Genomic DNA, 12,838 nt, shown 5'->3' with positions numbered 1-12,838 from the left:
GGGTGTTATGCACAAGCACAACTGCGTTACTTGAATAGCAAACTAAAGAAATTCATCTAGTAACATGCTGTGCAGATCAGCAAATATTCGACTTTAAAGAGGCAGTTGATGAACTGCTTGCATGGCAGTAACAATCCGCGAGCCAGTAACTAAACAGCATTATGTTTTGTCAACAACAGAAAAACTATATTTAAATTATGCAAAATGTCTTCCCATTCACATAAATAATCCAAAGTTGACAAAAGTTGATCAACAACATATGTTTCATTACAGAAATCCATAAATAACAAATTCATGTCGGTATTTATTTAAGCGATAATGTCATGGCATAATGAGCACTCCAATATTCAAATAATGTAACAAATTCATGAAAGCTGCTACAAATGTTGCACATTCTGCAGGATAGTTGTTTCGTTCCTGCAAAACAATTAAGTTATGAGAATAAGTTTCAAAATAAATGCATCTGTAGTCATATAAAATGATAAAACATGGAAGTCAAACCACGAGTTACAACAAGATACGCATGTGATGGCTCGTTACTATAACCTAGTAATATTCTTAGTGCAGCCATAAAGTTTTCATGTTCTATGCAATACATATAAATACTCAAGCATTGATATTTCAAATAATATCTCATTCTTGTCACAAAGAGACACATGTTAACCACGTAACACATCTACATGAATAAAAGAATATAAATACATTTATAGATGGGAACATGAGTAGTCCTAAATTAAGTAGTGTCCCTTTGCCCCGGTAAATAGTTTTGAAATTTGGGTTTTTAAACATAGTCTTTTTAATCCTAAGCAATTTCGGGGGTAGCCCCCGAATTAATACCCTTTTTTTAAAAATTTGGGTAAATTTAATTTTGTGGGGAGGTGTTTACTCCATTTTCTAAGAGCAAAAAAATTTAAACCATTCCTAAATCCGGGTGTACCAAAAGTTAAACTAAGCCTTAAAGTAATTTTAAACAAAAATGGACCCCTTATTCCCATAAAGGAAAAGTAAAATTCATATGTGTTAAATTTAAAACCGGCCCCAATAATCCACACATTGTGGGGATTTCTTCCTTATTGTTTCAACCATTTAAGTTTTTGGCATGTAATAAAACGAAATAAATGGGATTAAAAATATATTGAGCAAAAAAATAGGAAAGGAAGAAGGGGGGGGGTTTGGGGGGGGGGGTGTGGAGTATAATGCGTATCCTGAGCATCCACCAGGAGCCTTGGGTCAGAATGAACAATTTGATGAATATGTTGGAGAAGCATGGCAAATATTTTTTTTGTTTATTTTTATGGTTGGGGGAAGGATGGTTTTTTTATTTGACTAAGGGACGGAGAATAGCAAGGATGGACTCGGTCCTGAAGCATAATAAAGATGACATTTTTTTGTTTTAGATAACGAGGGGAATTAATTTTTAAGAACAATAAAGGAGGATTTTTAATGATAATAGGGGGTGATTTATTTTTCTTGCGTAACAGAAGAGGAATTTTGTAGGAGGTAAGAACTATGTATAAGAACTAGAAAAGGAGTATGGTGAAAACCAAATAGGGGAAGTGATACGTGTGAAGATGGACAGAATTGGAGTAACTAATGGGAACACACAGAAGGATATGCTAATGTGGAGCAACAAATGGGATAGAATGTGGGAGGTACTTACCAATAATTGTGAAATCAGCGGTGAAGTGCATCCAACATGAAGCCCGGCTCAGAATGAGCAGTTGGCTGAATATCTCGAAGCAGCATGACAAAGGTATTTTTTTTCTTTATAGATTTAAAGGACAGCAAGGATGAACCAAAATTTCAAGCACAGTAAAGGATCCTTTTTAATTATAAATGGACAGAGGATAGTAAGGATGGGTTTAATAACGATTGGGACTAATTTTCAAGAACAACAAACGAGGATTTATAATAATAATTGGGGGTGATTTATTTTTGTTCAAGAGAAGAACTATGTAGAACAAGGATCAAGGAATAGAGTTTGGAGAAAAGGAAATAGGCGTGAAATGTGTGTGGTCCAACAGAATGGGAGTAACTGATGGGAAAAGCCAAATAATAAGCAGACGTGGAGCAGGTAGTATCAATATGAATGGAAAGAACATGCATCCAGGAATGAAGCATGAGGACTGACTGGCCTGCGAAGCAGACTGGCGCCGGAGCAATAATAGAAACAGAGCAGCAACAGAAATAAAAAAAAGGGGAGGACTGGAGAAACCATCCAAAGAAGGATTTTGATTAGCCGATGCTTTAGTTTCAAAAGAAAGCATTGGATTATGTAGGGCTAATGGCTCATTAAAATAATCACATTTGGATGCCTGCCAGTCCCAATCGAACACCAGGCTTAACTGCAAGTCTGCGGCAGGAGGAGCAATACGTTACTTTATTGAGATTATGATGATACTAAATAAAGACAGTCACAAAGTTGGCAGTTTGCATTATGTTCAAATATAATTGCGATAAGCAACTGCGGGAATCTCTTCGAGGGCATGTTACAAGAATCTTGACATCCAATGGGAAAACTATCTTATGGATGCTTCGTTAATTTAATATTACTGTTTTAGTGCCCATAGCTACTGCTAATCATGGTTGCAATAACTTCCAACCCTTGCACTGACTTCCACAGTGGCAAAAAGGAGATGTGTCTGCCACGTCCCTGTGTTGTACATGACCTAAGAGATCTGTTCCTACTGGAACAATATCAAAGCATTTATAAGCTTAAATGGCAGCTGGTTTCAAATTCTTTTATAAAATTTGTGCTTGCAGAACCCCATCATTTGTGGACCAGATGTTAGAAGCTGACAATGGAATTGGTGAAGTGATGAAACCACCTGAGAAATCATTCTGGGCTAAATATGTGAGTTACTGCATTAAATATGTTGTCACTGCGTTCAACTTTTCCTTCTATGTATGCATACTTATGTTTCTAACGTGTTCCCCCCTTGCATCTGACTTGTTTTGCAGTGGATGTACATCATTCCTCTTGGTCTCATTGTCATGAATGTTGTTACGGCAGCAGCAAACGTACCAGAGGAGCAAGCTGCAGGCCAGGGCCAACCTGGAGCACAACGAGCACCCGCTGCTGCTGCAAGGAGAAGATGATTATTGTTTCTATGTGTTTTCGGTGTCAGGTATTGTCATTTGTTCAGCTATATTCATACAATTTTCTGGATTTTTGGTATTGTGTGAATACTAGCATGACAGCCTGGTCTTTGGTACAGCTACTACATGATGATGTCTTTTGCCTGTGCGATGAAACATTTTTAAATCCATTTCCAAAAGGAATTGATGTAGATCTTAACACAATTGAGCAACCATTTGTAGTTTGCCACTGGAGATCATATATTGAGCCTTAGAGCCTGCTCTCCACAGTCCATACTAGCATTTTTATTTGAATACGGAATAATTTATCATATTTATCCGCTGATAATTTTATGCTTCCATTCCATATTTTAAGCTGCTATTTTTTTGTGTTTTTGTGGCAATAAATTATTATGTTTGAAATTTTGAACTTGTTTCTAGCTTCTAAGAGTAACTCCAACAGATTGAGAAAATAAATCCTCTTTACCTATAAACAGCCATAAAGGGGATTGAGGTAAAAAAAACCCTCTCCAACAGATTGAGAAAACAATTCCCATTCCCTATAATTTTTTCTCAATTGAGAAAAACTATCTCCCAATTCCCTTCAGAAAGGGGACTCAACAGCCTCTCCCCTTTCTCGCTGTTCCTCCCAACTGTTCTTTTCTTTCCCTCGACTGTTCGCTCCGCATCGCTGCCGTCGAGGACATCCGTCGTCGGGGCCCCTCGCCGAGAACTAGCAGGAGGACAGCCGCCGGCTGGAATTGGCCTAGCGCCCCGCGCGCGACTGTTTCCTGACCTGGCGCGTCCTCTCCCTTCTCTCTTTCTTCCCTCCCGTGCTATGCATCGCGAGGTGCTCCATTCTTTCTCTCGCTCCAGGCTGCCACCGCCGAGCACATCCATCGCCAAGGCCCTCGACAGGAACTAGCGGGTGGGCGCTTGACGGCCGGAATCGGCCCGGTGACCCGTCTTCGTGGCTGGGGCCAGCGTGTCCCCGAATGGTGCCTCCCTGGCGCCCATCCAGGCTGTCCAATCTGTCGAGGAAGAAGCCGGGCTCGAAAACGAAGGTCGTTGGGGCTGCGTCTACGCCAATTGGCCGGTGAAGCGGGTTGATCGCCGCCGGGGCAAGTCACTGCCGGTGTTGACGTGTCGTTGCTGTCCCGGCGACAGCGACGACGATTCCACGCTTGCTGCTCGTTTGAAGAATAGGCTGCGATGGGTGTGACCAACACCGAGGTCACGTGGTGGTCTGCTATTGGTTGGATCCAATTGTGGCAATGGATGGATTTTTTGTGGTTGTAGCTAGATGTGTGTTTCTCAGTGTAGGGGATGTATCTTTTCTCAATCTGCTAGAGCAGACATCCCCTTTAAGTTGCAATGTTGTTTTCTCAATCCCCTTTCTCAATCTGTTGGAGATGCTCTAAGAAGTGCCTTGTGCCTTCCAGATCAATGGAGAATCAACAGGAGACAGCTCATACAATAGCATGGTGACCGGATCCCATTCTGTACTGAGAAGTTCCCCATTAACATAGTGGCCTTTGAAGCTGCAGTTGAACACTCATTTGTTGGTAGCAATTTTAACCAGTGCAACCTGTATTTGCTGATGTAAAGTGACTTTATTTGTCCATTTTGAATCCTATGTGTTGTTTATAGATCATCCTTATTTTGTACCGATCGAAGTGGTCACTTGATTAGCCAATATTCTCGTGTTTCTCGAGTGCCACATGGACATTGCTGTATGAAGCTGCGCAAACTGTGGCAAGATGTTTTGTAGCTACCAAATATATGTACACGTATTAGGCATGACATTCTGAGAGTTTGCAATTTCATATGGATCAAGGAAAAAGGCTCTTCAAAATAGACACGGCAAGTTTAGTCCTGGCACTGGCTTACCTCAATTTTCCTAAATAGATTGGATAGACGCAAAATAAATTGGCATTACTACGTATTTAGCCTGAAATTATAACAAGAAATCATCGAAGCTGCAACAAGTTTTAGCCTTCCATCATCAAAAATTCAAAATAGCAAATGCAGTAGCCAAACGTTGCTGAACTTATTGCAGCTATTCTGAACTTGAATATAGACTGTTCCTGAACCCCTCAAAACACTGAAGGGCACCTAGAAGTGCTTCAAACAACACAAACCAATATCTGCGGCCAAAGATGCAAAGGAAAATGAGGAAGAATTGCTACAGAAATTGCAAGAAGACTGCAAGAGGGGAACTCCCAATCTTTTTGCAAAGAGAAGTCCTGCTTGCCAAATGCCAATTGCAGATGGATGTGGAATTGTGGATGCAGCTAGGAGAGGAAGAAGGCCATGGTATGAGCCACCTTAGCCAGTGATAAGGATCTTACTAAGTGCAAGGCCACAATTTGTCACGGTATAAAGTTGGAAAGAAAGGATGTCTCGATGATGAACTGACGGGGTTAGCTTTGGTTTTTTAATCGGGTCATTTCAGACTGTCCGAGCAAACTAAAGTGTTGCGAGGGCACTTAAGCTGTTTAAATGGCAATCTATATGGCATTTCTTTCCCTCTAATACTGCAAGTCAACCCAAGCATATGCACTTATGTTGGTCAATATGGATTGTTTACTTGATTTTAACATATTATTGTTTGTATAATAAAATATAAACACAATAACAAGAGCAATATGACGAGAAGAAAATAAAATGCTTATAGAAAGAAAAAAAACATTGATGTGTGACTCGAATGATTCTGAAAATGCCTAGTGATGAGATTCAGATCATGGGGGTGTTATGCACTACTGTGGTATTTGAATAACAAATTGAAGAAATTCATCTAGTAAACTGCTATATAGATCAGCAAATATTCGACTTCGAAGAGGCAGATCATGAACTGATTGCATGGCCACAACAATCCGCTAGCCAGAAATTAAACAAAAATATGTTTTGTCAACAACAGAAAAACCACATTTAAATTATGCTAAATGTCTTCTCATGCACATAAATAATTCAAAGTTGACAAAAATTGATCAACAACATATGTTTCATTACAGAAATCCATAATGAGCACTCCAAGAGTCAAACAAGTTCATGTCGATATTTATTTAAGCGACAAAGTCACAGCATAATGAGCACTCCATGATTCAAACAAAGGAACAAATTCATGAAAGCTGCTACAAATGTTGCAAATTCTGCAGGATGGTTGTTTTCATTCCTGCAAAACAAAAAAGTTATGAGAATAAGCTTCAAAACAAATGCATCTGTAGTCATGTAAAACGATAAAACATGAAAGTAAAACCACTGAGTTACAACAACAAAATATGCATGTGATGGCTTGCTACAGTAACCCAGCAGTTATAAATTTTTCATGTTCTATGCAATGAATATAAATAATCGAGCTTTGAAATTTCAAATAATATATCATTCTTGTCACAAAGAGACATATTAACAACGCAACACATCTACATGAAGAAGAGCATATAAATATATTTATAGATGGGAATGTGAGTACAGTCCTAAATTAAGAAGTAGTGTCCCTGTGCACTGCTACATAGTTATGAAATTAGGGTCTTTAAACAGTCTTTTTAATCCGAAGCAAGTTGGGGTAGGCATTGTACTGATACACATTTTGTCAAAAATTTGTTCAATTTAACTTCTCGAGGAGCTGGTTAATCCAGTTTTTCTTGAGCTAAAAAAATGTTAAACAATACTGAACTCAGGTGATATAATTGTTCAACTCAAGCCTAAAGTAATTTATAACACAAATAAACACCTGATTGCCATAAATGAGAAGTCAAAGTCATAGGTACCGAACTTGAAACCTGAGCACGATAAATCCATATATTACTAGTAATTTATGCCTACTCTATCAAACATTTCAGTTTTGTACACATAATATAATGAAGGAAAAGTGATCAAATAGTTATTGACAAAAAAAAATGGGATAGGACGAATGTGGGGGGAACTTACCAAGAATTGCCCACTGGGTGGAATATAAACTGCATCCAACAGGAAGCGCGGTTCAGAATGAACAATTGGATGAATATGTTGGAGCAGCATGACAAATATTATTTTTGTTTATTTTCATGGTTGGGGTCAGGATGGTTTTTTGTTTGATTAAGGGATGGAGAATAGCAAGGACAGATTCAGTCCTGAAGCATAATAAAGATGGCATTGTTTTTTAATTTAGATAACGAGGGGAATTAATTATCAAGAACAACAAAGGATGATTTATTTTTCTTGCATGATAGAGGAGGAATTTTGTGGGAGGTAAGAACTATGTAAGAAGTAGAAAAGGAGTACAGTGAAAATCAAATAGGAGAAGTGACATGTGTGAAGTCGGACAGAATTGGAGTAACTGATGGGAACACACAAAAAGGATATGCTGACGTGGAGCAACAAATGGGATAGAATGTGGGAGGAACTTACCATAATTGTCAAATCAGTGGTGAAATGCATTCAACATGAAGCCTGGGTTGGAATGCGCAGCTGGCTGAATATCTTGGAGCAGGATGACATAATGTTTTTTTTCATTATAGATTTAAAGGACAGCAAAGATGAACAGAAATTTCAAGCATGACAAAGCCATTTTTTTGTTTATTTTTTATGGACAGCCAGCGTGGGGCTTGTGGGAGGGGTGGGGTCGGGAGGGGTGGGGTCAATTTTCAAGCACAATAAAGTATCCTGAGAAGAAGTATGTGGGAGCGAGAAATAGAGTGCGTAGAAAACAAGACAGGAGTGAAATGTGTGTGGTCCAACAGAATGGGACCACCACGATGACATGGAGCTGGTGGTATCCAGCAATGAACCGTGATGCATCCGCTGCAAGTTGAAACAGAGGAGCAATAATAGAAACAGAGGAGCAAGAGAAATAGAAGCAGTGGTGAACTGGACAAATCATCCAAAGAAGTATTTTGATTAGCTGATGCTTTAGTTTCAGAAGATAGGATTAGATTATGTAGGGCTAAATGGCTAATTAAGAATCACATTTGGATGCCTGCCCAGTCCCAAATCGGACACCACGCTTAACTTTGCAAGTCTGCCACAGGAAAAGTAAGGATACGTAAGTTAATATGCAGAAAAAGAAAGAGACAAGTGAGCAACTATACGTGCAAATTTTATGGGAAACGAATTTCTTACCTTCCCTTTCATCGTTGGCAGTCAGCAAGTCCCAACTGATTACCGATCGTCGAAACACCAACAGGGAAACAGAGGATATACGTCAGCAAACGAAAGGAACGATCAAGTATATGTGGCAACTCAATGCTGGGTATATGTAAGCACGCAAAAGTACCTTTGCTGCTCCGGACCCTTACGTACGTCTTCGTTCTCATCCTCTGCCATTGATAATTCGGAACTTCTTGACAGCACAAGAGTTGGATGATTCGGGTGGCCGTCAACTGCATCCCTGATTTTGGTCTCTGCATCCTCCACCTCCCTCGTCCTGGCACGATGACAGTCAACTTCGACGGTGACATGTTTAAGGGAAGTGAGGTTCTCCATGCCAGCAACAAAACGGCCGTCCACTCTCTTCCGTGCTTCAAAGTATAACTCAAGCCTTTGAAGCCTTGGCATCACTCCTTGTCCAAACACCAGCCAGCATCTTGAAAAGTGCGTAAACTCAAACTCTGCTAGAGAGCGGAAGGGCTGATCACTGCCAAGGACCAGCCGTTCTTCAGGGGTGCCATGCGAAGTTAGCTTAAGGAAACGTAGCACGGGCAAAGCTCCAAGCAGTTGGATATCCACCTGCCTTAGCACACGGACGCAGATGGACAAGCAGGAGAGCTCACAGAGGGATGAAAACCAACGTGGCAACTCAGAGAAGATTATGTAATCTCCATTAAAGCTTTGTAGGTGAGCAGGGCCTCTCCACTGCTCCGGCATACAATCTAGGGAACATGACCCACTGCCAACAAAATTTAGAGTGACAATATTGTTTAGATTAATGAGGGTCTGGAGAAATGTCTTAATGAGACCTTCATCATGTTCACCAAATCCGGCTATAGCCAGCACCCGTAGTTCAGTAAGCTTAACTAGCTCTGCCAGGGTGTTTGGTGACTTTTCCACATCGAGCACTGCCAGCTCTTGCAGGGACACTAGGTTCCCAATCCCATCTGGAAATTTCACCTTTGTATTAGTAATCAGACGTTCAAGCTGTTTTAGCCGAACAATACTAGGTGGCAGTTCTTTTAGGGACGTGCCCCACAAATCCAATGTCCGTAGACTCTGTAGGTTTCCAATATGTTCTAGAAGCTCAGTTGCAAGCTCCCCTCGTAGTTCCAGATATCTCAGATGATGCAAACGGAAAATATCCTTAGGATCAATGTTCTTGCTTGGAAAAAGTTCCAAAACCAAAACACGTAGGACAGAAAACCTTGAAAGAGGTTGCATCCATTGAAAGGCATCACCTAGTGCAATGAGTGACCTCACATGTGACATGTCCACCGTTGCTGGCACTGCTGTTTGCCCTTCCTTTCTATCTTCTTTATCAGTATCTAACTTGCTACCTTGAAGCGATAATCGTCGAATCTTACATGCTGATGTTTTGAGGTCCGGGCCTTCTGATAGCATAGCAAAATTTTCTTGAGCTGCAAGGTAAATGATAAGATCAAGTACCATATCGTGCACTCGACATGCTCTTGCACTACCATTTTGATTCATGTCTACCGGCTGAATCATGCTTCTGTTGACAAGCTCACTGAAATATATTTCTCCTAGATCATATGAGTTGCTGCCCTTTTTGTCATCAACAAAACCTTCTGCTACCCAAAGCCGTATCAAGTCCTTTCTTAGAATCTCATAATCCTCTGGAAACATGCTTAGATATAATAAACAAGGCTTTAGATAGGATGGAAGATCACTGTAACTAAGATATAATATCTTTCGCATGTTCTTAAGACTCTTGTCCTTTTCAAGTCCTGAACCCATAGAATTGTACACACCATACCATTCATACTTTGTTTTATTTTGTATACAAGCCAACATACTTGATACAGTGATGATAGCTAATGGTACCCCACCACACTTCCTCAAAATTTTTGTTGTGACCTCCTCAAGGTCAGAATGAATTACCTGTTCTTCATTAAAGATCCTTGTACAAAGCAGCCTTTTGGAATCCTCATCGGAGAGTGGATCTAGTTCGTACAGAGCGCCGTCAACAGAAGTCAAATTAGCCACGTCAACATTGCGAGTTGTCACAATAACTCTGCTACCATGATTCTTGTCAATAAGAGCAGACACGATGGTTTTCCACGCTTCTTCCTCCCATACATCATCAATTACAATCAGATACCTGTGATTTTGCAATGGTTCAGATGCATGATTTTTAGAAGTTAGTTAATACAAGTGCATAGTTATAATAGAGCTACAGTACAAAATAGAAATCGATTATTGGCGATAAAATTTGATACAAATAGAAAATTTAGCTTGATCGGGTTTCGAAACTGGATTAGGAGAGTTTGTTACAATGCAAATTAAACTTCTCAATTGTATAGGTCTCGTCGCGACAATCAAAATGAATATATAGAAAGTCCAATGTTGAGTTTTGATGAGGGAGTTTAGGCTTTAGAAAGAGCTAAACTGGAGGAAGCAAGTCAGACTGAGTTGCAAAGTAGGTCAGACTGAGTTGCAAAACTGGCAAGATTGTTTTTGCTTGCGTATTTCGAGTTAAGAACTGTATTATAACAAGAAATTTGTAAGAGTTTTGACTCAAACCGGACAATTTCTCCCACCCTATAAAAATATAGGACCCAGGCATATAGGGACTGTGGCACGCTAAGAGCAGAAGGGGGTGCGGTGAGGGGGGGGGGCATGGGTTTTTGGGGAAGGCACTCTTGGGGCAAGCAGGGTCATGATAGCCATGAGATGCCCAAGAACGAGCGAAGACCCTTAAATTCTTCACAAAGACTATGCTAGCAAGGAGTCCACAAGCGAGGTCATAATAAGAGGAACAACTATAGCAGGGTCGTTGTTACAAAGAAAAATTCGGTTGCTTGGCATCTGATCGATGCCCAGTAATAAATGGTTCCTATATTTGATTGATGATGGTAGGTAGCCACTATCATTTAACACTGCATTTGGTACTTATAATAGGCTGCACAACTATTGTAAGCCATACTTCCTAGGTTCTATTTCTTTTGTCCTTATTGACATTTTGCAACAGTAGGTTCATGTATACTAATAAATTTGCGCTTGTCTTAAAAACATTTATGGAGAAAAATCTAGTAATCTATTTTTTTCTGCCAAATCTTCCCAGTTGTAAATGTATTAACAGCAAAACATTTAAAAGTTTGACAGCACGATTCTAAATGGAAAAAATAGAAGAGAAACTGAACAGAATGCAGGGGTACTAGGTATATAGCACATACTTCTTGTCCATGAGGAATTGCCTGATACTCCTTATAAGTTCTTCAGGATCCTTTTCTCCAATATTGGTGCATATATCATTACTAATTTGCCGTAGTATGCTGCTGAAAATCTGCTTCACGTTCGGCTTGAGTGACACTGAAACAAAAGCTTTACAGTCAAATTGGCCCCCAAGCCTTTCGTACACCATATTGGCAATTGTCGTTTTGCCCAGGCCTCCAACTCCAACGATTGAGACAACCATTAGCTTCTGTTTTTGCGGACCCTTCCCTTGTGTTAGCAAGTTGGAGATCTTCTCTGTAGGGCCATCAGTGCCAACTAGCTTCGATGCATGCTCAAAGCTTGCCAGGACGCGAGGGTCAATGAGGTCCGTGTCAGGTTGCGCTGCATTAGCTCCAATTCTGTACCTTTCTCGCCTTTGGGTAACATCCTCGATGCGTCTCTTGATATTTTGAATGTCATTGCCAATATGATGGCGATTTTTGAACTTTGTCAACAATCCCATGGTCCTATCGAAAAACTTTGTGAAGCTATGCGCGTGGACAGGAACAGGACCATCGACACTCACCTTGAAAGCATCGACACTGTCCTCAATATCATACACCAGCTCCTTCAAGTCCCTCACCCAGATCTTGTTAAGATCATCGATCTGATGAGCAGGCAGCCTGGACACGCTTTCGAGGGCAGCCTGCATGCTCTCCATTTCAGCTTGCAGGAACCTGATCTCCCCCCTCACCCCCTTCTGCAACTTGTATTCATCGCTGAGAAGGGTGGCAAGCTTGGGGAGAAGGCTGCCCAGAGCTGCCGTTGCGAGCTCCATGCATGCCTTGCTCTCTTTGGTGGCTACCTAGCTATTGAAGTTTTGATATGGCGATTGGGAGCGGAAGTTCTGTCAGCTGTGGGGAAGAGATGGGAGCAAGAGTTCCCTGAAAGGTTATGAACCACTAGAACCATATCGCAGAGGTCAAGGTCTCGTTGGTCTCTAAAAACAATAGGGAAAATACAGAGCTCTTTTATTAATCACACAGTTGCCGGCCAGTTGTCTGCCATGTGCGCCTGTCACATACATATAAAGCTGCACAAACCATCCACACGTTTAATGGACGCGTACCTACCGCAGATATTGACCAGCACTAATTTCTTCTATTCTATTTCGTGGCTGTTTTGTAGTGACATTTTTGCATTTTAATTTCATTAGTAAGCTAATAGGTCGGCCACGTGATGTTGTTCCTACGAACTTTGAGCTGAGCCTGTAATTAGAATCAAGGTGATTTAATCCCCTCTAATCTCCCAGCAAAAAGGCTCATGCAGTCATGGATTCATGGTCCGTTTATACTTGTACAAAAAACATCATTTATCAGACATATTATCCATGAAGCTTCATCTCCGGATAGGCAAATTTATCTTCGATTCATTCAAATGGGCACCACCCCGG

The 12,838-nt window shown here is 40.6% G+C and overlaps 1 protein-coding gene and 1 long non-coding RNA gene across 3 annotated transcripts; one reads left to right on the top strand and one right to left on the bottom strand.

The window, feature by feature from the left end:
- The first annotated feature begins 2,767 nt into the window (after positions 1-2,767).
- On the top strand, positions 2,768-4,935 carry LOC111258262. Of its 2 annotated transcripts, XR_002678921.1 has the most exons (3): positions 2,768-2,854; positions 2,962-3,128; positions 4,521-4,935. It is a non-coding gene; the product is annotated as an uncharacterized LOC111258262 (long non-coding RNA). The 2 variants fall into 2 exon arrangements; XR_002678920.1 differs by lacking the exon at positions 4,521-4,935 and having other exon boundaries at positions 2,962-3,438.
- A 1,079-nt stretch (positions 4,936-6,014) lies between these two features.
- On the bottom strand, positions 6,015-12,387 carry LOC101770802 (putative disease resistance RPP13-like protein 3). The gene is made up of 5 exons (XM_004979069.2): positions 11,406-12,387; positions 8,333-10,330; positions 8,179-8,213; positions 7,009-8,077; positions 6,015-6,253 (listed from the first exon to the last, which is right to left on the bottom strand). The coding sequence occupies exons 1-4, from the start codon at positions 12,221-12,223 to the stop codon at positions 8,064-8,066; spliced, it is 2,865 nt and encodes a 954-aa protein (XP_004979126.1). The 5' UTR covers positions 12,224-12,387; the 3' UTR covers positions 6,015-6,253; positions 7,009-8,063.
- Between the last annotated feature and the right edge of the window lie 451 nt (positions 12,388-12,838).

This window comes from Setaria italica, chromosome VIII (assembly GCF_000263155.2).
Source record: "Setaria italica strain Yugu1 chromosome VIII, Setaria_italica_v2.0, whole genome shotgun sequence".
Taxonomy (NCBI): Eukaryota; Viridiplantae; Streptophyta; class Magnoliopsida; order Poales; family Poaceae; genus Setaria; species Setaria italica.
This window is presented reverse-complemented; position numbering and strand designations above follow the sequence as displayed.